At 45.3% G+C, this 20,846-nt stretch overlaps 1 protein-coding gene, 2 long non-coding RNA genes and 1 pseudogene across 4 annotated transcripts; 1 reads left to right on the top strand and 3 right to left on the bottom strand.

The window, feature by feature from the left end:
- Positions 1-7,865: 7,865 nt before the first annotated feature.
- Positions 7,866-8,550, bottom strand: LOC136488503 (uncharacterized; annotated as a pseudogene).
- A 408-nt stretch (positions 8,551-8,958) lies between these two features.
- Positions 8,959-12,566, top strand: LOC136490109 (uncharacterized). The gene is made up of 2 exons (XM_066486594.1): positions 8,959-10,182; positions 12,452-12,566. The coding sequence occupies exons 1-2, from the start codon at positions 9,437-9,439 to the stop codon at positions 12,471-12,473; spliced, it is 768 nt and encodes a 255-aa protein (XP_066342691.1). The 5' UTR covers positions 8,959-9,436; the 3' UTR covers positions 12,474-12,566.
- LOC136490110 (uncharacterized) lies at positions 12,554-14,293 on the bottom strand. The gene is made up of 3 exons (XR_010767518.1): positions 13,962-14,293; positions 13,712-13,844; positions 12,554-12,667 (listed from the first exon to the last, which is right to left on the bottom strand). It is a non-coding gene; the product is annotated as an uncharacterized lncRNA (long non-coding RNA).
- A 386-nt stretch (positions 14,294-14,679) lies between these two features.
- Positions 14,680-16,843, bottom strand: LOC136490111 (uncharacterized). 2 transcript variants are annotated; one of them, XR_010767519.1, is made up of 4 exons: positions 16,676-16,842; positions 16,425-16,502; positions 16,254-16,353; positions 14,680-14,976 (listed from the first exon to the last, which is right to left on the bottom strand). It is a non-coding gene; the product is annotated as an uncharacterized lncRNA (long non-coding RNA). The 2 variants fall into 2 exon arrangements; XR_010767520.1 differs by lacking the exon at positions 14,680-14,976 and adding an exon at positions 14,990-15,428 and having other exon boundaries at positions 16,676-16,843.
- Positions 16,844-20,846: the final 4,003 nt, after the last annotated feature.

Here is a 20,846-nt window from a genome sequence, read left to right on the forward strand (position 1 = left end):
GCCGGTCAATCCCTGTTGTTTCAACATGCTAATCCTATCAAGGAGTGGCTGGATCGCTTGAATCTCAGCAGGTGACTCAAGCTTCTTGTCCCATCGGTCATTCACCACAGGACCAGATCCGGAGTGAACAACAAGAGAAGGGATCAAATTGGCAGCATAAAACCACTCGGCACGCCAATCTTTGACAGAATCAACCAGGTCATAGTCAAAAAACTTAATTTTGAGACCCTGGCGAAACTGAATCCCGCAACCGCCGAGGGCACTGGTTTCTTCACGGCGGGGTTGAGGTTTCAGACGAAAGAAAAAGCGAAAAAGAGATAGAGAAGGAGGGATCCCAAGGAAGGCTTCACAAAGGTGAACAAAAACAGAAAGATGGAGAACAGCATTGGGGGTTAGATGGTTCAGACTAACCCCGAAATAACCAAGAAACTGATGAAGGAAGGCGGAAGCAGGAAGACAAAGTCCAGCGCGGACAAAGGAAACAAAAAGGACAATCTCACCAGGACCCGGAGCCGGAACCCGATGCTCGCCCGGAACTCTCCATTCAGTGATGACTTTGCTTTGGATCAAGCCATCACTAACGAGCTCACGCAGCTGGTCTTCACTTGTTGTTGGAGCCGGCCAAACCTTCTGAGCTGCCCTCATGGCCATGAACTCCTGGTTTTCAATCAAAGACAGGGATGACTCCTCATCCACGAAGGTCGCCTAAGACTTGCTTGCGGTTTTCTTGTTTCCCATGAACTGGCGGAAGCAAAAAAGGCGCTAAGGAAGATGAAGCTAGAATGATGGTGCTCGGGTGATGGCGATAATGACGGCGGCAGATTTCTGAGAACTAGGGTTTAAAGGCAAGAGTTGGGCGACAAGGGAAAGGAAGATAAAAGGTCTTTAAATAGATTTTTCAGTAATACAAACGGCCCACAAGGCCCGTTAAAGCACAGCGTGGGAACGCAATGGTCCATTTACCGACGCAGCTAAAACGACGGAGGGCACGAATCCTCACAACGGTAAAAACCAACGGGCAGATTTTTAGACTTATCCGTCCAATGCCACGGCAGGATTATCAGATTGATACAAGAACGACCCGTCAAACCAAGAAGAAAGAAAGAAGAAAGAAAGGGCTACCTCACGAGGAACAAAAGAACCCGGTTATGTAAGAAAGAACTTGGTAGTCTCATGAACGACAGGGATCACAACAGAAAAGTCAAAGACAACTCAGAAGACAAGATTCGTTACATTACAAGCGACTTCAAAAATAGAAGATTACAAATCTTACAAGACCCAACGAACTCAGCACCACGAAAAGCAAAGTAGCAAAGAGGAACACGGACACGACTAGGCTCTGGAACGACTACGTGTCCCAAATTGCTACTCGGAAGGACAAACCGCCATCAGTTACACTGTTTTCTTCAAGGGACGGACGCAGTGCATCCAAGGCGGAAATCGACAGCACGGCAGGGCAACATGGAGCATAGAAGACCGGCAGGCATCTGTCTACCCAAGACCGATGTGATGCTAGATATGGTGTTGATCTGCACCGGACGGTCTCAAGACAGGCGATGAGGATCAACCCAGAACTGCCGGATGAAGGAACGAAGCCCACATCACAAGACTTCCTCCAACTACCACCACGTACATCCTGGCACAATGCTGTCGCGGGATCAGCCTACCTCTAATCCCTATCACAAGACTTCCTCCATCTACGACAAGACACACAGAAACTACAAAACATGCCCGGGGGCTGCTCTACTTCACAAACTACCATGTTCATGACCACCAAGGTTTCAACAGAATATCCAATGAATAAAAACAAGCACTCAGGGATAGTATTTATAGACCAAAGGATCGGCGCACATGGACTAGGAGTACCATCGAAATAGGCCTAACAAAGGACACAGTGAAAAGACAGGACACAATAATGGACGACTCAGGCGAGAGGAAGCGGTACTCGAAGACGGGCATATTCGGAAGAATATACCAGCACAGTACAACCCGTGAACAAAAGGCATTTACACTCAACCACCACCATACAACTACATCTGACAACAGCAAAACTATCAAAGAATACGCCAAAACCACGCATCTGAGTTCTTCCTAAACAAAACAACACGGATATACGCTCGGGGGCTTGGCCAGCATCATAGCTTAAACAACACTGAGCCAGGGAGATCGGCCTTCATTTTCACCTATTCCCGGAGGCTCGGAACCAAAGACAAAGGACCAGGAATACAAGAAACTCAAGACTACAACGACGACACATCAAGACTCTTCATCCAACTTCTTTTCTAAAAAGAAGAACTCGGAGAAAGCACGGGGCCGCAGGAGACCCTCCAACTTTTGCAAACAAAAGCAAGAGGCTCGAGGGCTACACTCAGTGAGTGCAATTTTTTGACATAAGCTCGGAGGCTGCTTACCGCAAAACTACTCGGATGATGACGTAATCCAAGTCTCGGGGACTACTTCAGAACACAAAATTTTCAAACAACATAAAGGATCAAGACCCTCCAACTTTTTGTTCCAAATAGCAAGAGGCTCGGGGGCTACACTCAGTGAGTGCACTTTTTCTTCGAAAAAGCGCACGTCACCAATAGGCTTCCTCAACGCAGACCACTTCGAGACATTACGGCAAAAAGAACCCGGAACAAGCCATGTTCGAGTTCTTTTTGATAAAATTTCAACGAACAATCAGGGCAACTTCAAGACAAGATCCTCCAGCTCCTTGTTCCAAATAGCAAGAGGCTCGGGGGCTACAACCAGATGGATGCACTTTTTCTTCAAAAAGCACTCACCACCCAAAGATCCCAAGAAGCGCTACAAGGTTTCACTCCAAAAAATGCTCAGATGACATTTTGTTCCTACTCAACAAGACTAGAAGGAGCAGAGCGAGATTTTCAGAGCTCAACCATGAAGTGCTCGGGGGCTTGTCGATGCGGGACCCACAGGATACCCCGCAAGGTAGAAAGAAGATCTAGTCCAACTAGGATTCTTCCCATATAATCGTAGTAGTAGAACTATTAGGTAATCCTATTAGGAAATCTCATTGTAAACCGACTAGGACTCTGGCCTCCTGACTATATAAAGGAGGGCAGGGCTCCTGAGAGAAGGACGATTGTACAACAAAAACACTTGACAATCAATCCAACGCAAAGGCTAAGGCCGACTGGACGTAAGGTTATTACTCGATCTACGATCGAGGGCCTGAACCAGGATAAATCGGCTATCTCTTGCGTAAACCATCGAGTTCGGCATACGCCGAAGCCCGAACATACTGCCCTGGGTACCCCCGTGGCAGGCTATCGGTGGTGAAACATCGACAGGTACCCACACCTTTGTTCTATGAACTGGCACGGCTCAGCTATAAGCCGCCTCTGCCTCGGCACACACCTGATCACATAAACGACAATGCCACCATGCTCCACCGAGAGAGCCCCGCCGCACCACCAAAAGGATGCATGAGCCACCACAGCAGACCGGGGATCCTCCGCCTCCACCTCCGTCGCTGCTGCCGTAAGTCCAGTGGGCACATATTTGTTTTCACTTGCAGGGGATATCCAATTTAGGTTAACCTGTAGGGCATCCACAAGGACAATAGGATACTATAGCGACACCAAAGAGATATCAACACAACCAGGCGTCTAGCGCAATGGTAAAGACGTTCCATTCCTTGGTCCAGATCCTAGGTTTGACTCCCAGGTATCATACCTTTTTTGAGAAATTAAACCCCGGTGGCACACATGGTACAAGTGACATGCAAGTCGTCGGGACCCATAGGTTGGACGAATATAGAGAAAGGTCCCATAGGTACACATGACACGTAAGCCATCAGGTCCCACAGGTCGGATGGAGAAGGGTCCCACATGTACACGTCGGATGGAGAAAGGACCGAGCGGAGACTTTTATGATGAACTGTAAGAGTCACAGATGAATAACTACAGGTCCCATAAGTACACATCAGATAGAGCAGCAGGTCCCACAGGTACACGTCGAATGGAGAAAGGACCGTGTGGTGATTTATGATGAAGTGTTGTTCGTTACAAATCAAAAACTGTTCGCCACAGATGTGTAATTAGTTCAATGATGAAGCCCTGGTCATCACAGTTCTAAAGAGGATTGTCATAGATTAGCAGGAACGGTTGCGCGAGTGATCCGTGATGAAACCCTGTGCTGTTCTATGACGTTTTTTTACGACGATGACTGATTTCGTCATAGATAGGATGGATTGGAGGATTGTCACCAATGATCTTTGACGAAACAAAAATATTCATCATACAAAGCAATCTTCTATGATAGGATTGGATTCGTCATTAAGATTTTCATTATAGAAGTGCATATTTCTAATAGTGTTTTATAGTTTATAATTTCATGATAGTTATTATATAATTAATGATTCGTTAAATTATATATTAAATTAATATTTTTTTCACGATAACTATATTATTTTTTAGGAGCTATCCTTGTATATGTTAAATATGCAGAAAGAAAGAATGTAGAGGCGGCGCATGATACGAGGCATAATAAATTTAGGGTAAATGAAATTAAATTCACCATCACATTGTTGCTCCATCCCATTACTTATAGTGAGTGTCAAATATTGCTTGCCAATTTCTCATGACATAATTGTGCCTAAAAAGGACTGATACTTCAGATGACATACGTTACTCATCAACACAAGACATCTCATTGTTTATTATTTCATATATTGAGTAGGACACTACTGAATAGATTCATCACAGACACATACATATATGAAATTAACCATGAAAGCAAGTTCAGATGTCACATTCGCTCGCATTATTCAATTGATGCTTGCCTTTCATATATCAAGGCATAAAAAAGTATAAGGTAGCCTTTGCTAGGCAACCTAGCCAATACGTGGAGGCGGCGCCGGCGGGCCAGCAACGTATGGGACAAAGTGTTGATCGATGTAGATGTTGATAATAAGGCGTACAACGCCTCCGTCACCTTCAGGTGGCTCCGAGTCGCCCATTACGAGTCGTACCCCTTTGATGTCTCTCCGCTCTTGAAAAATTTTGACAATTGCTTCACAAATGCCCCAGTTTACCAGTTCGGGCCACGTTGTCCTCAAGCCAGCGGGACCAAAAGCAGGGGCAGCCATGATCACGTACTATCCTTAGCTTTTCTCTATTTTGAAACTGTTACAATACCAATAAAAATCAATAATGTACAACATTGTCATAATCAATAGAAACATAACATGTTGTTTCGAACTAATGCTATCATAGTTTCGTACTAAGCAGATGTCTTAGTTGAATGCACTACGTACCAACTAACAAAGAAATACATGACAACCTCCGGAGAAGAAGAAGAACGCAGTAGCCTATGACGATGATACATGTTCTATGTATATGTGTATTTATACACACTAAAATTTGTGTAGTAGCTTTTGGCTCTTTTAGGTGAAAACAATGTATGTGTAAGCACAAACGTAGATGATGATGTTGTCCAAACGTACATGATGATGTTGTCGACCATAACAATGCTTGCAGTCTGCTCCCTTTGACCTAGTAAACATCATCGCTGAATGCCCATAGTTTACATGCTGACCTGCTGTTGGGCTCCACCTGACATATTAAAACCACTCTTAGGGTGCGCGGGTGAGTGGTGAAACTCACAGTCCCATCCATTATAGCTGGTGAGTCCTCCGTCGGCCGAATCAGGCCATACTTGTGCCTATATTTATTTGGGGAAGAGAGAATTGCATGGAGATCACTTGTGGGACACACGCGCCACCACATCTCTGCAGTGTGCCTATGTAGCCCTATGCCTCGCGCCACCGTCTCCTGCATTCGTGTCGCTCTCTAATGCTTGCTCTCTCACTACCTTGCGCGCTTAGGAACAGAGCAAGGAATGAAAAGGGAGGCAGGAGGGACTAATACCAAAATTATGTTATGCTAGCTATTGATTCCACGTGTCATGTCAGATCTAAGAGCCAAACAAAGGAGTATAGACCTGCGGTGATTCAATTAAAAAAAGTCTATGGACCAAAAAGTTACATCAATGGGCCAAACGAAGGGGTATATATGGAGCTATTTTGAACCATTTAAAAAGTTAATGTAGCCGAAAACCAACTTTTGGAGTTGATTGACCTAACTAAAACCACTGCATAAGTAGACCTCACATGCATTTAACTCTATATTAAAATGCCTCACGGGGATGCCATAATTGCGGCGTAGTAGTAGTGAACGCAGAACCTTTAGCTATATACGGGCCTATAATTATTCATCTTGCTTCACTCCACGTACGTTGGACCGGCCAAGTGTGCTATTGGCACAAGCCAGAATTAATCAAATACTGATTGACATCAGCCGTAAAATGCTGGACACATATTCAATTAAATATAGCTTCTCCTCATCGACCATAAGGTACCTTTGTCGTTTTGATGAAGGAAAAGTCCTCCTTCCTCCTTGCGCCAACAGCAAAATTTCGCATTTTATTTCTCCATTTCTATCTTAAAAAGAACGTCCTCTTCTGAGATGCTGCGTGCCATGTAGTTCAGCGTGTGGTGGTGGGATGCAGGGAAGTGCTCAAAATATTTTAACTAAAACTTGGCCATCATATGATTTTTTTTCCAAAGAAGTTACAGATGAGGGAAAGAGGAACATTGAGGGCAGCTTACTAGAGCAATGGAGCGACACGGCGAGCGAGAGCCCTCCCACCCGACACCTCCGGCATCACCTCCGGTGCAGGCGTCCACCACCAAAATCACGCCCCAACCTCTTCAGCCCGACTGAAGACGAGGAGGAGCTGCTCGACTGGGGAGAAGTTGAAGATCCGGAAAGGATGTTATTTTAACTCTACAGCGGCCACTGATGGTGGAGAGGGAGCTGCGATGACAGTTCTGTGCCTCGGGCAGGCCTCGCTGGCTCCAGCTTCGAGACTGGCGGCGAGCTCCGTGTCTTTGACCGCGGGATCCGGTGGATCTGCCAATCTTCTCCTCGGCGAACCCGCCGCCTCCTTCGCACCCTGCTGTGCCAGAGCCTCACTGACGCCGCCAACCACCCAAGCTCAAATCCGTGGTGTTCCAGCCTGCCCGCGTGCCCATGCCCTCTGCTGCTGCTCCGGGCCTCCGCAACAAGGTGTGGCGCAGGCTGGAGCTGACAGACACTACTAATTTTTGACCCTACCGTGTCGCTTTGCCTTGCATCAAACGCAAATCAGATGCAATAAGTGGCTGTTATTGCATCAATTTTGCAAATTTGATGCAATAGGTACACATTGTTGCATCGAGAACGAGTCGGATGCGATAGTAATTCATGTCGACCGATTTCATATAAGAGATGCAAAACATAGAAATTGTTGCAGACTTGCAGCCAACAAATTTGGTTGTGTTACTATTGATTCTTGATGCAATATGTAGGTGGTACTACAGTGGTTTATAATATGGGTGCAATTAGGAGTACTATTGCAATGGATTGACAGTGCTAAACTCTAATGCAATATGTGATTTTTATTGCATCAGTTTAGCAGTGATTCGATGCGATACATGGTCATGTTGCAGTAGGCCAAAACATATCATTGGGCCACACGTGCCTGGAGGGCCCAGGTAAAGATACAGGGGCATAGACATGTCTCTGCCTAGTGCTCCCTCAGCCACACGCCTCCCCACACGCCCTCTTAACTGTGCATCCCTGTGCTACGCCGTGCCGCCACCATGCATCTTACCAACACAAGACGACTAAGGTATATGGCGCGCGATAGCATCTCACCCGCAGGTAATAGTTCACATGCCTTCTTGTACACATGCCATAGTATTCCCATGTTGCAATTTTGTGAAATTGCTAGATGATATTTTTATTATTCACTAGCAAAAATGCCCGTGCGTTGCAATGGGTCTCAAATAGATGATTTCATAGCAATAAATTTCTCAGTGACACTTCTGGTTTATTTGTTTCCACATTTAGGTCTGTGAACACAATCTTTTCAAGCTGAGAAGGAACCACACGATCATTTCTAGAATCATCCACTCTTGACGCTGATTTATTAGGTGATGAGATGAGGATAACATCTAGGGAACAACCAGTATATGACAAGGATAGCTGCACAAATTCAGCTGGTGTGTGGAACAGGTCAGTGGATGTTTGGGAGAACTCCTGGACCAGCTTTCCATCACCCATTACAATATCTGCCAGGGGAACAAGGGCAAAGCCAAGCAGCTGATCCTCCAGCTTTCCATCACTCACTATGCTTAACATCCATATCTCGCACTTGAACGAAGCATCCATATTTCTTTGTTTCCACATCAAGCCGTAGGCTTTCCTTAAATATGGGGTTGCGCCCAGCACTGTTGATCACCTTGGTTGAGCATGACATATCAGGGCTGCTCGTGAAGCACAGCTTTGCATACATGTCTTGCTTTTGATAGATACAAACATTGTGGATGTCACGTGCCTTGTGTACAAACACATCCAAGTAGCCAATGCATTTGTCTTTTCTGTTAGTGGCAGCAACAAAGTCGTTGGCCTTCTAAGTGATAATTTCAGTGTTCAGCAACTGTGGCTCAGCAACAAGGCCAGTTTGGTAAGTAGCCGCCATTGCTGGTGTGCTAACTAGTAAGTACTGCACTACACACCCAAAAAGAAATAGGTTCAATGCCAAATCAGAAAGAAAGTTGTTTGAACAAATAACACAACCTGTAGCCAGTAGCCTTGTAAGAAAACAATAATGATGCATATTTCAGCCAAAGTGTTGTGGACTCATTCATTGGGCAGCAGTATAATAGGATGAAGAAGGATGTGGCTGCCTCTAGTGGCTAGAGCCTGGTCAATTGGATCAGGTAGCTGTCTCCTCAGCCGCTCATGTGGGTGTGCGGCTGTGTCTAGTGCTAGTGCATGGTCAATTAGTTAATAATAGTAGGAAGTGTCCTCAGCCACGCATGTGGGTAATATAACCACTAGTTCTGTTGGGATTAGAGGCAGGCAGAAGTAGAGTTAGCAGATCAGAGCCCCCCAAGGAGGGCAATCCTCTCTACTGTTGCTGTTCTAGTAATTCAGCCATTGTAATCACCTTCCAGTCATCAATAGAGTTCTCAGATTCCTAGCCATATCATCTAGTATTAGCTAACCTCTCGATCCTCTCGCCTGTCATGGGTGACGACCTCAACTCCACTCTAAAGGCCATCCAAGCCAATCTCTCCTCCAAGAATGAGGTGACGACGATCAAGGGCGACCAGAGCCGCCTCAACGTTGTCGTCAACCGGCTGCAGTCGAACCACCTCTCCTCCGGCGGCTCCCACAGCGACAAGGACGCTGACCACGGAGCCCCTCCACCTCCGCCTCCACGCGAGCACGGCAAGCACAAGCTCCGGTTCCCGCGCTACGACGGCAGCGCCAATCTGGTCACCTGGCTTCACAAGGCGGAGTAGTTCTTCTGTGCCGATCGCACGGTGGACGACGAGTGGGTGTGGCTCGCCTCCTTCTACATGGAAGGTGCTGCCCAGGACTGGTACTACCGCCTGGAGCAGAACCACGGCGCTCCAACGTGGCCGGAATTCGTCGACAAGGTGCAACGGGCATTCAGGACGCCGGCGCGCAGCAACCCGCTCGGCGCCATCATGAAGCTCCACCGCACCAGGACGGTCGAGGAGTACAAGGCACAGTTCCTGCCCATGCTCGCACGCTGCCGGCCACTCCAGGAGCAGGACCAAATCAACATATTCACCGCCAGCCTCCGCAATCCACTGCAAACGGATGTCGAGCTCCAACACCCTGCTACCCTCGACGATGCCATGGGCCTTGCACGGGCCATGGACCTGGATGACGACGTGGACCTTTCGTCGTCCCACACCAGCCCGCCGATCCGGTCGCAGCCGCCGCCAGCGACGTTCGTGCCCCACACGCCGCCCCCAGCCACCAAGATCGCGCCTCCGACCCCACCAGCCCCAACCAAGGCTGCTCCCCCAGCAGGCGCGTGCTTCAAGCGGCTAACAGCGCAGGAGATGGCGCAACGCCGTGCGGACGGCCTCTGCTTCAACTGCCCTGAGAAGTTCACACAGGACCACAACTGCACGAAGAAGGGCCTCTACCTGATTGAGCTCGATGATGACGCGCGCGCTCGACGACGCTGTGGCAAACGAGCCAGCCTCCGATGCCAACCTCGCGATCTCCATCCATGCCCTCACGGGCATCAAGACGGCCAACACCATGCACCTGGCCGCCTCCGTCGCAGGTGCGTCCATTCGGGCTCTTGTGGACTCTGGGTCCACCCACTCCTTCATCGCCGCGGAAACCGCATGCCGCCTCAGCCTCCAGCCCGCGCTGCGTCCCGGCCTCACCATGGGCGTCACCAACGGGGAGTATGTCCCGTCCGTCGGGGTCTGCACTGCCGTCCCCATCAGCATTGGCACCGAGGAGTTCCTCATCGACCTCTTCGTCCTGCCCCTCCCGACTACGAGCTCGTGTTGGGCTGCCACTGGCTCTAGTCCCTAGGCCCCATCCTCTGGGACCTCGACCTCCAGACCATGGCGTTCTGGCACCAGGATCACCACGTTCGCTGGACCGGCATCACGACCACCAGGGCCCCTGATCTCCACGCCATCAAACGCCTGGACCTCCTTCAACTGCTCCTAGCTGAGTTCGGCGATATCTTCGACATGCCATTAGCGCTGCCTTCGGTTTGTGCCAGCGAGCCGTTTGAGGTGGTTTATGGCCGAACTCCACCAACCTCAGCTTCATACCAGCCCAACCTCTCCAGGGTGGCTGCCTTGGACAAGCAGCTGACAAATAGGGATGAATTCCTAGCTGCTGTCCGGGAACGGCTCCTTCAAGCTCATGACCGGGTGTAGCTCCGTCTACACCAGCACGCTGCGATGACCATCAAGAGCAGCCAGAATGCCAAGCTTGCACTCCGCTACTATATGACCCCTTTAAGGTGATCGAGCGCATTGGCTCGGTTGCTTATCGCCTCCAACTTCCAAACAAGGCGCGCATCCACAATGTTTTACATGTGGTGTTCCTGAAGAAGTACCACGGCACTACACCGACGGACATTGTTCCACTGCCCACGGTCATCCACGGCCATGTTGTCCCGGAGCCTGGACACATTGTTCGCGCACGCCTGAACCATGGTGTGTGGGAGGTTCTGGTGCACTGGCTTGGCCAAAGTTCCACTGATTCCACCAGGGAGCTGCTCAAGAATTCAAGACCACCTATTCCAAATTCAAGCTTGAGTACGAGCTGTTTCGAAAGGAGGGTGGAAGTGTTGTGGACTCATTCATTGGGTAGCAGTATAATAGGATGAAGAAGGATGTGGCTGCCTCTAGTGGCTAGAGCCTGGACAATTGGATCAGCTAGTTGTGTCCTCAGCCGCTCATGTGGGTGTGCGGCTGCCTCTAGTGCTAGTGCATGGTCAATTAGCTAATAATAGTAGGAAGTGTCCTCAGCCACGCATGTGGGTAAAATAACCACTAGTGCGGCCGGGATTAGAGGCAGGCAGAACTAGAGTTAGCAGATCAGAGCCTTCCAGGGAGGGCGATCCTCACTACTACTACTGCTGTTCTAGTAATTCAGCCATTGTAATCACCTTCCAGTCATCAATAGAGTTCCCAGATTCCTAGCCATATCACTAAGTCATATTGATAGTCATAAATTTGTTTCAATACTTAGCTAAAATGATTGGACCTACATCTTTGGGCTCACAATTTTCAGAACATCATCATGTAAAACTGAAAAGTAAGGCAGTTGCTAGTTCAAGATTTTAAGTTAATAACTGAACCAGACACAGGGCCCAGCTACTCTCTAATCAGGAAACTAACTTTGCTAGTTCAGAGAAGGAATTTTAGCTCAAAGATCTCCTACAACTGCAGCAAAAAAAAAGATTCTAGTGGTAGAAAGGTGACCTGTACTAATTTGTTCTGAAACAGAAAGAGCACATGACAGCAAACAGAAGCAGTATCCAGTGTGCAAGCGTAAGAGCCTGGACGATTTGACAATTTGCATCTTTACCGATAGCCTGGATTTATGATTCCCAGAAATTAGAGAGTGAGTTGCAGTTGCAGCGAACGCGCATTTTGTACATCAATTGGAGCCCACTGTCAACCCAAGATGCCGTGAGGTGAAGAATAAATAATACCAAGAATGAAAAAATATTTTCTTCCAATAAGGTGTACCTACATCATCGTTTAACCATTTGCTTTGGTCTAGGAGGCACAATAATTGATGTTGTTTGACAGATATTTCATCCATCTTCACCAGTAAATCATTTTCCAAAGATGTTTCTATAATTATTTGAGCACATAAGTCCATATTGGTCAATGCATAATCTGCATAAAATTCAATACAGATTGGCTTTATATCCTCGGCATTATAATGAAAAGACTACATACAGAAGTACACATAAATGGAAAAAAAAACTTGTGGCTTGTGGGAGATAGTCACACGTTGAACGCAAGGGAGATAGTCATACGTTTCACCAACATTTGTCTGTTTATGTTCTTCAGGTTGTTTATCATCATCCGATGAAAGATTTTCTTCACTCATCTGCTCATCTACAAATTCAGAAACTGAAGATAATGTCTCTATGGTTGGTGATGTAGCTGAGGGAATTGCGTCAACATTTATCATGCCAACAAATCCAGTTGAGAACATTTTGCTTTCTTTAAGGACCAGTCATCAAAATCCTCAACAGTGTTTGATTCAACGCTATGATCCATTTTCTGTAAAAAAAAAGCATAACTCACTAGTAGAGAAATAACTTTTCATCTACTTCGATTTTGGGCTTTAGTCTCAATATTTTTTGCGTCCGGGAGTAGAGGGAGAATTAGTCCCGGTTGGAGCTAGCAACCGGGACTAAAGGCTCCTGTCCTGGCAGGCTTTCGCAGCATGCCACCTTTAGTCCCGGTTGGAGTCTAAAACCGGAACCAAAGGTCAACCTTTTAGTCCCGGTTGGTGTTACCAACCCGGACTAAAGGTCCTTCAACCTTTAGTCCCGGTTTGTAACATCAACTGGGACTAAAGAGTGACCTTTTAGTCCCGGTTGGTATCACCAACCCGGATTAAAGGTCTTTCACCCGGGACTAAAGGTACCCCATGGGTCAATTCAAAAGGAGAGTGTCCAGGACTCTGTCACATGTGGTGTACAGCTGAGTTGGTAAGGAGTTTATGTGCGAGGAGAGAGGTCCTGAGTTCGAATCTCATACACCGCAAGAGAGGTCTCCCTAGTATTTCGTTTATTTTTTCTCCTAGGGATGAACTTTTAGTCCCAGTTATGTGCCCGGGACTAAAGGTCCCAACCTTTACTCCCGGATTGCTAATCCCGGTTGGGAATCCGGGAGTAGAGCTAGTTCCCAACCGGGACTAGATCTCATTTCTCCACTAGTGACTCAAGTACAACTACCATAGATCCATGCAACATAACTCAAATAGTAAAATGCTAGCTCTTTCACAAAATACTCAAGTGGCATGGCATATAGTCAGCAACCAAAAAAATGCTCTTAAAAAGGGTCAGGACAAGCATCAGCTTGTGAGGATATTTCTTCCTAGTGCTACTCTTGTATGCAATCAGAAAAATCACTGCTATTCAAAGTCGCACGCAAACATATTTGCCTCCTACCAACTATTGACAAGCAGCATATAGCCCCTTCCACAGCGATAAGAACTCAGCGTGCTCTTCCAACACCATCAATCTCGCAACACCATCAAACAGGCAAGTGTCTCTAAAATAGATGCACTGTATAAGAACAATCACTGAGAAAGCTAACCTTGTCGATCGTGTGTATGGCAAGATCAAAGGATTTCGTTCTTGCTCAGCTCGAATTCGAAGGTGAGGTCTGCTCGGCGAGATCAGGTACGAATTCAAAGGCAAGGTCTGCTCGGCGAGATCAGGTACTTGTTCTTCGAGGATTTCCCAATGGCAGCAGTAATATATAAGCGGAAGCAATCGCGGAAAAACAAAAAGCGGAAGCAATCGTGGAAAAGCAATTCGTGTCGGACATGGAACTCGTAACATACTGATATAGTTCACGATTTGATTCCGACTCCCGCACGGGAAAGGCCTGGGGGCCTGCGACGGCCAGGACGGGCATGCCAGCACGGGCCTGTGACGGATTCCAACTACCGCGGCGTCCGGCCTGGGGTCCTCCGACGGACGTGACTGGCGGGGGGACGCAGACCTGCGACGGCCATGACGGGCGGCCGGGCTGATCTTGCCGTCGTCCATCTCCCGGTGCACGGGCCTGAGACGGCCGGGACGGGCGCTGGGCGGCCTGGGTTGCCGCCGTTGGCAGCCTGAGCGCCGCCGCCGTCCATCTCCCGGCGAGCGAGGTCCCAGCGCGAGGAAAGAATATGGGACGGGAGAGGAAGGGAAGGACGGGACGGGTAACTTGTGCTGAGGCGAGCAGAATAGGAAGGAGTGAGCCGGTTGTTGGACTACGAAAAGAATGGGCTGGACGAAAAATTATGGGCTGAAAATTTCTTATTAGGTAGAGATATGCGAATTTCTAAACCATGCATTTTTTTTTTGTCTGTTTTGAATCAATGTTGCAATACTTTTGTTATTAGGCATTCCATAACTAATATTATCCAGAACACCATAGAGTAAATAAATTACGGTAGATACATGTCATGGACCAAAAAAAAATTAAGGTAAGATATCAGAAGAATCTTCATCAAGTTCCCTAAATATGTTCCAATTTAGTTGGGTGATCCACATTAGAAAAGCTACATCATCTTAATTCGACTGGTTGCTCACCATGTCTGTGTGATTATTGCATAGTTGTTGGCAGGCTCATTTTTTCAAATGAAAATATGAAACTTCTGTACAAACTTTAGATACAAGTTATGCTACAAAAACAGGAGTGGACAGAGAATTTTTTTCTAGCTTTCTAGTGTTCTAATTTTCTCAAAGCAGCTCTCTACGGATGGGATGATCCCTGCCACGATACTATCACCGGCAGCCATCTTGTATTGTCCAAATTTCACCTCATCACACTCCAGTGCCGCTTTCTTGCAATCCCTGATGCTTCTCCTAGAAAAAGTGAATGCAGTGATGATTGATGAGCTCAACTGTGGCAGTTCGGCCATAAAAAAAGAGTGACCCTTTTCTTAAGGACTACAAATTGGTGTTACAGTAGGGCGGAAGAGCTACATTATTATATAATATATGAAGCTGACCATCAAAATTGACATGTAGCAATACTTTAAGTAGGAAAATAACTGACCGAACTAATTTTGAGTTCTAAAGGACAAATGTGGTTTCGAAAAGGTGAAAATATATATGAGGAAAACAGAATGAATTTGACAAATCTATAGCTTTCTATAGTTCTAGCTGTCTCTTATACATCACTTTTGTTATATTAAATTGGGTGAGGATTACACGGTCCTGTTCACCTCTACCTGAATCTATAAGGACCTCCACTACCATGTACCTATTCTTGAAATGGACCATGGTGACAACACAATCCCTTTACTGTACAGCTCCTGCGTCCAAATGATATACCACTCAATACTTTTAGGAAATGTAAGAGAACCAAAGCAACATTTTATTGTCTTAGTCCCATTTTCTAAGATAAAAATAATTTAGGGTGGGGGTAGGGAAGGCAGTAATGTAGAAAGTCAATCATCTTGCAGGTATGCCAGAGAGAATAACACTACATATCAAGGGTAGGGGCTAAAGTGAGAATGAGTGATAGAGGCCAAGCTGTCGCCAAGTCAAGAAAACAATGACCGGTTGTTTTCATCTGTCATCACACAATTCGAATCTAACGTGGGATGTTGAACAACATGGGTAGTGCACATCCATTGAATATGTGCAAAATAGTTCAGCTAAAGAACGTAATGGCTATCGTCTGACAAGTGAAACAGCTTAAACTTCTAAACTGGAACCAGAGTCCTCCCAAAATTATTTTTCTGAACAATTACTGAACCAAAACTTCTGAAAATATGAAACAAGTTATTCATATATCTTGACCATTTTAACACCTGTGAATAGGACTGCACACCCACACCCACTAGGCACAATAAATGCATGTGTGCCACAAATCTCTATTTTAAGATCAATGCAAACCAAACAAGGCATATGATTTCATTAAATAAGCACAACTCCATGCTAGGATAATAATAAAAAAACTCCCAAAAGGATCAGCATCAGCAGCTATTTTACTTATCTTTTTGCAACAAAAATTAGAGATGGGGAGTTAAATGTGAGCTATCATACCATTATAAGCTACATTTTCTATCTCATTAGTATGATCTACTAAACATATGTCACCACGCCGCCACTGGACAATGCAAAGATGATCTCACCTGGTGTCTTAGTGATGAGGACCATGGATACCACTAGATCAGAAGGATTAGGATTGCCCACCCATCCAGAGTCTTCCCCTTCCATTGGCTCAAACATGAACTAGCACACGTGCAGATCAGATCACCGGAAACTGATAGCATGCAGAGTAGAGCAGATGACCAGGAACTCACCTTACCGTGCGACCCCAAGGAAGGAGCCCGAATCAAGTCTGCCCCGCGCCTCACACGCACATACGAGCCTCTGCTTCTCTGCACAAAGCACGCAGCCATGAATCAGAGCTCTTACGACCCGAAAATCTCGTCCAAAAAAAAAATCAAGAAGGCATACCAAGGTTAGGGTTAGGAGAAACGGTTGAAGAGGGAGAGGAGAGGGATACGAGGAGTCGAGGAGGGAGAAGGGAATGGGGATCTGCCATACTCACCGGCGCGGATGCGACAGATGAGGGGGCGATCGGGAGGGCGTGTTTCTGTACGAGACAGAGGAGGGGGCGATGTGTCCTACCTAGACCGGACGGCCTCCAGACTCGTGGTCCCGTTTGCATCCTCGGCGGATAGAGAAGGTGGAGACTGGAGTGGTTGGAGGGGATGTGATTTTCTGGGGGGAGAGAAGGGAGAGGCGGAGGCAAAACGTATGGTTTTCATAACCCGCCAGATTTGGCGTTTGAGAAAGAAAAAAAATGAGAGGAAAACGAAGAACTTCAGCAAACAAAATGATGAAGATTTTACAGGATTTTGTAAAATTTATAATAAATCATAAAATATACAATTTTACAAGAATTTGTGAAACATCTCTTCAGTTTTGTTTGCACTAAGAATGCGGCAAAAATTCAAACTGTTATATTGAGTCATGTGCAATAAAATTTGTAATTGGGAAGTCGGTGTTTGTGCCACATTTTGGAATGCAATGGTGATTTTACTCTACTTTTAAAATTTGTGATTTTGCCCGTGTGACTTTTAAACAAAGTGCCGTTTACCCCTATTAGGTGACACCATTAGGTCTCAGCGGATTAAAGAGCCATAAAAAAAGAAAACAAAAGTGTGCCCACATGAAAAAGACCAAAATACCCTCGCCTTATCCTTTCCCGTACCTTTTTCGCACCTGTAATAACCCATCCATCTTCTCCTTGTCGGCAAGGTACCAATCACGACGAGCTGCAACAGCGACGGGTGCCAGGACTGCGGCAGCAGCGATAACAAGGAGTCCAGGCGGCCGCGGCCCAGTAATGTAAGAATTGTTCTCACAATCGTTCTCTTGTGTGTGTGGTGGGAGGTTGGGGTTGGGGAGCTCTTCATTCTTGTAGTCATGGCATTTTGATATTAAGACAGAATAGAGAAAGAAAGAATGAATGAAATCAGGGCATTTTGATATTAAGACAGAATAGAGAAAGAAAGAATGAATGAAATCAGGGGCGGACACAGCGGTGGGGTGGGGGGGGCTCAAGCCCCCCTACCCACTTCGCAGCAGTGGAATCCCTGTGGAGCCCTAATGAAATTTTTAGGCAAAATTCTATAGTGCAGGGGGGGCCCGCTAAGGAAATGATTCTTGGCCACAAACCATCAAGCAAATGCATTCAAGAATAGAAGATAAGGAGAAATAGTTTTCTCGGCGGTTTTGGCACTCAAAGATGATAGTTTTCTCAGCGGTTTTGGCACTCAAGATGATTTCCTTGGAGGCTGGCAACCAAGGAAACTACGACTAGACTTAATTTGCCAAAGGGCCAAGAAAATTTTGCAACCGCCAAAAAAAGTGGTTTTCTTGAGGATCGACAGCAGCCAAGTAAATTAATTTTCTCAAGGGTCGACAACCTCCCAGGAAACACTCTAAACCGCCAAGGTAATTGATGTTTCCTTGGCTGCCCTTCACCTCGAAAGAAATTATAGTTTTCCTTGACTGTCATTAACCGCGAAGTTAATTATGATTTCCTATCCTAGCAATAAAAAAATAATTGCAGCAATCAATATATTCTAATATTCTAGTCACTATATTCAATCGACACACGATGACATGCATATAGACATTTTATTATGGTCCCCAACCATTATATTGACGTTAAAATATCCATACGAATATTACAAGTACATTTGTCATTCATCCTTACATGAAGTCCATACATCATAACACACAAGTCACTAATAGTTTCCAAAGTGGTAGGGGTATTACTAACTCCTGTATCAAGCCCTCCACCACACTATCTTTTGGCCTAAGTCGTAGATTTGCTGGTTGCATACCTACATGAGAAAATAGAACAAAGAATTAACTAAACCAAACTAATGGTTTTAACAGGCAGTTTGACACATGTACCAAACTAGTAACGAGGTGCTATACTAGTCAGCGCTTTCACAAAAAATATCCAAATTATTGCTAAGAAATAAGACATTGTTTCAATCTATAGAAGCATATAGACCATTTTATTTTAGAGAAAGACATACAACCAATAGAAAGAGATAACAACAGTCATAAACGTATAATCCATTTGTCCAAAAATTGAATTACACCAACCAGATCAATGTAATGATTTTGTTTGGGTTAGAGAATTAATAAGTGCTGCCCCTAGATGCTACAATTTGAATAAACTGCTGCTACCATTTGAGCCCGACACATTCTTTACCTCAAAGACAGAGTAACTGCTAATGCATGGTCTGAATTTTTAGATGCAAGCAACATATACGCAACTGTATTTTCAATTCTACTATGAACCACATATCAATCTCACTAGATCTCTTTTTAATTTAATTCTAACACAACCAGACTTGACATAGAAATATTATCTTTTTACTAAATATACAAATGTTACTACTGCTAGTCATCGTATAAATTCACATGTCTTATTCTTACTGGCACTTAAAGGCACTGGAATCACCAACCCACGAACTGCTGCATGACGGCCTCCGCTGCTCCGCCCGCCGCCACGCGGCCCCGCGCCACCGCCGCTCGCCCGCCCCTAAGGCCCTAACCCTAGCAGGAACAGCGCGCTGGTGCGGACTGGGAAGCGGGAGATAACCGGAGAAGAAAGGAAAAAAAAGGTCGTATGGGGAAGAGGGGCTCGGTGGCTGATAGGGTTTCTGGAGAGCATTATATTACAACGCCCAATGCATCTTGATCGTTCCTCTCGATCTAGCGGCTGAGGCAGTGTTTGATTTGGGCTGTAGTGGGCTGCATCCATGAGATGGGCTTTATTTTAGGTTGAATATTGTGAGGTTGTCAATTATATGTAGTTAATTGTTTTGTCTAATGTTTAAATAATAAGTAGGAAAATGCTTCTAAAGTAACATGAAAAAACGTATCTTGTATACCCAATATATTTTTCAAATGTAATATGCTATATATAAGTTGTTGTGCAGGAGTTTAAATTTTTTTGAATATATTTTCTATTTTCTATAGTTTAAATTAATTTCTAGATGTTCATTTAAAGTAATTGTAAACTGAACTGTCCATACCTCCAAAAAGATTAAAAAACAAACATAAAAATATATTTGGGCTCATACATTTCACTCTAGCCCATATCTTGGAGTTACACAAAAAAGCCCATTTGTTTGCTAGGGATAATTCATACTTCTATCTCCAAATTACCATAAGATAATTAAATAATATCAAAACTTTGTTAGAAAATTCTACAAACTTGCATGACAACATGGTTTTGATGTATAATCTTTGCATAAAAATCAAATGGTTAAAATAAAGTGGTAGTATACATTGTTCACAAATGGACACATGTCTCACATAGCTATGTAACTATGTGAAAGATATATCCATTTGTGAATAACGTATAGTCCAACTTTGTTAATATGATTTGAAAATTTTATGCCAAGATAATACAACCATATTATTATCTCATACCCAATTTTAGGATTTTCAAACACCATTAAGATAGTATTCTTTTTTTCAGTCGGAGTCACCAAAATACTTACAAACATTTCATTGGGTGCCAAGTGCCAACCTCCAAGAAACTTCAACAAACCCCAAGGAAATGATAATTTATTTGACGGTTTATAATAACACTCAAGGAAATAGGTATTTTTCTTGGCGGTTAAGAATAACACTCAAGGAAATAGTAGTTTCCTTGACTCTTTACACTTACACTCAGGTGATTGGAAACCGCCAAGGAAATACCCATATTTCTTGACGGTTTACTTCAACCTCCAAGGAATATATGTTTCCTTGAGAGTTTAGTAGCACCGCCAAGAAAAATGCACTTTCCTTGTCGGTTTGATCTTGGCACTCAAGAAAATCTTTGGGTGCCAAGGTAATTCCAGTTTCCTGTAGTGGGGCCCACTGGATCGATTTGTACTGGGTGTGCCTGCAACAAGCCATAGCCATGCATGGAGCTCTGCCAAAATGGACTGGTGTAGAGCCGACCAGTTCGAGGAGAAGAAACACAGCTCTGGGCCCATCTGTTGTAAGCATTTACATCTTACTGTTGAATCGGAACGTACATTTGCTCTCGGATCTGTCGCCTTTTAGGAAGCATGTGGGAAATTAAACTCTTCCTGTTCTTTTGCTAAGGCCTTATTTTAATTTAGGGGCTAAAGTTTAGGGGTGTCACATCGAGATGTCATATGGAAGTGTTCGGATACTAATAATAAAATAAATTA

The sequence above is a fragment of the Miscanthus floridulus genome, chromosome 10 (genome assembly GCF_019320115.1).
Source record: "Miscanthus floridulus cultivar M001 chromosome 10, ASM1932011v1, whole genome shotgun sequence".
Classification (NCBI taxonomy): Eukaryota; Viridiplantae; Streptophyta; class Magnoliopsida; order Poales; family Poaceae; genus Miscanthus; species Miscanthus floridulus.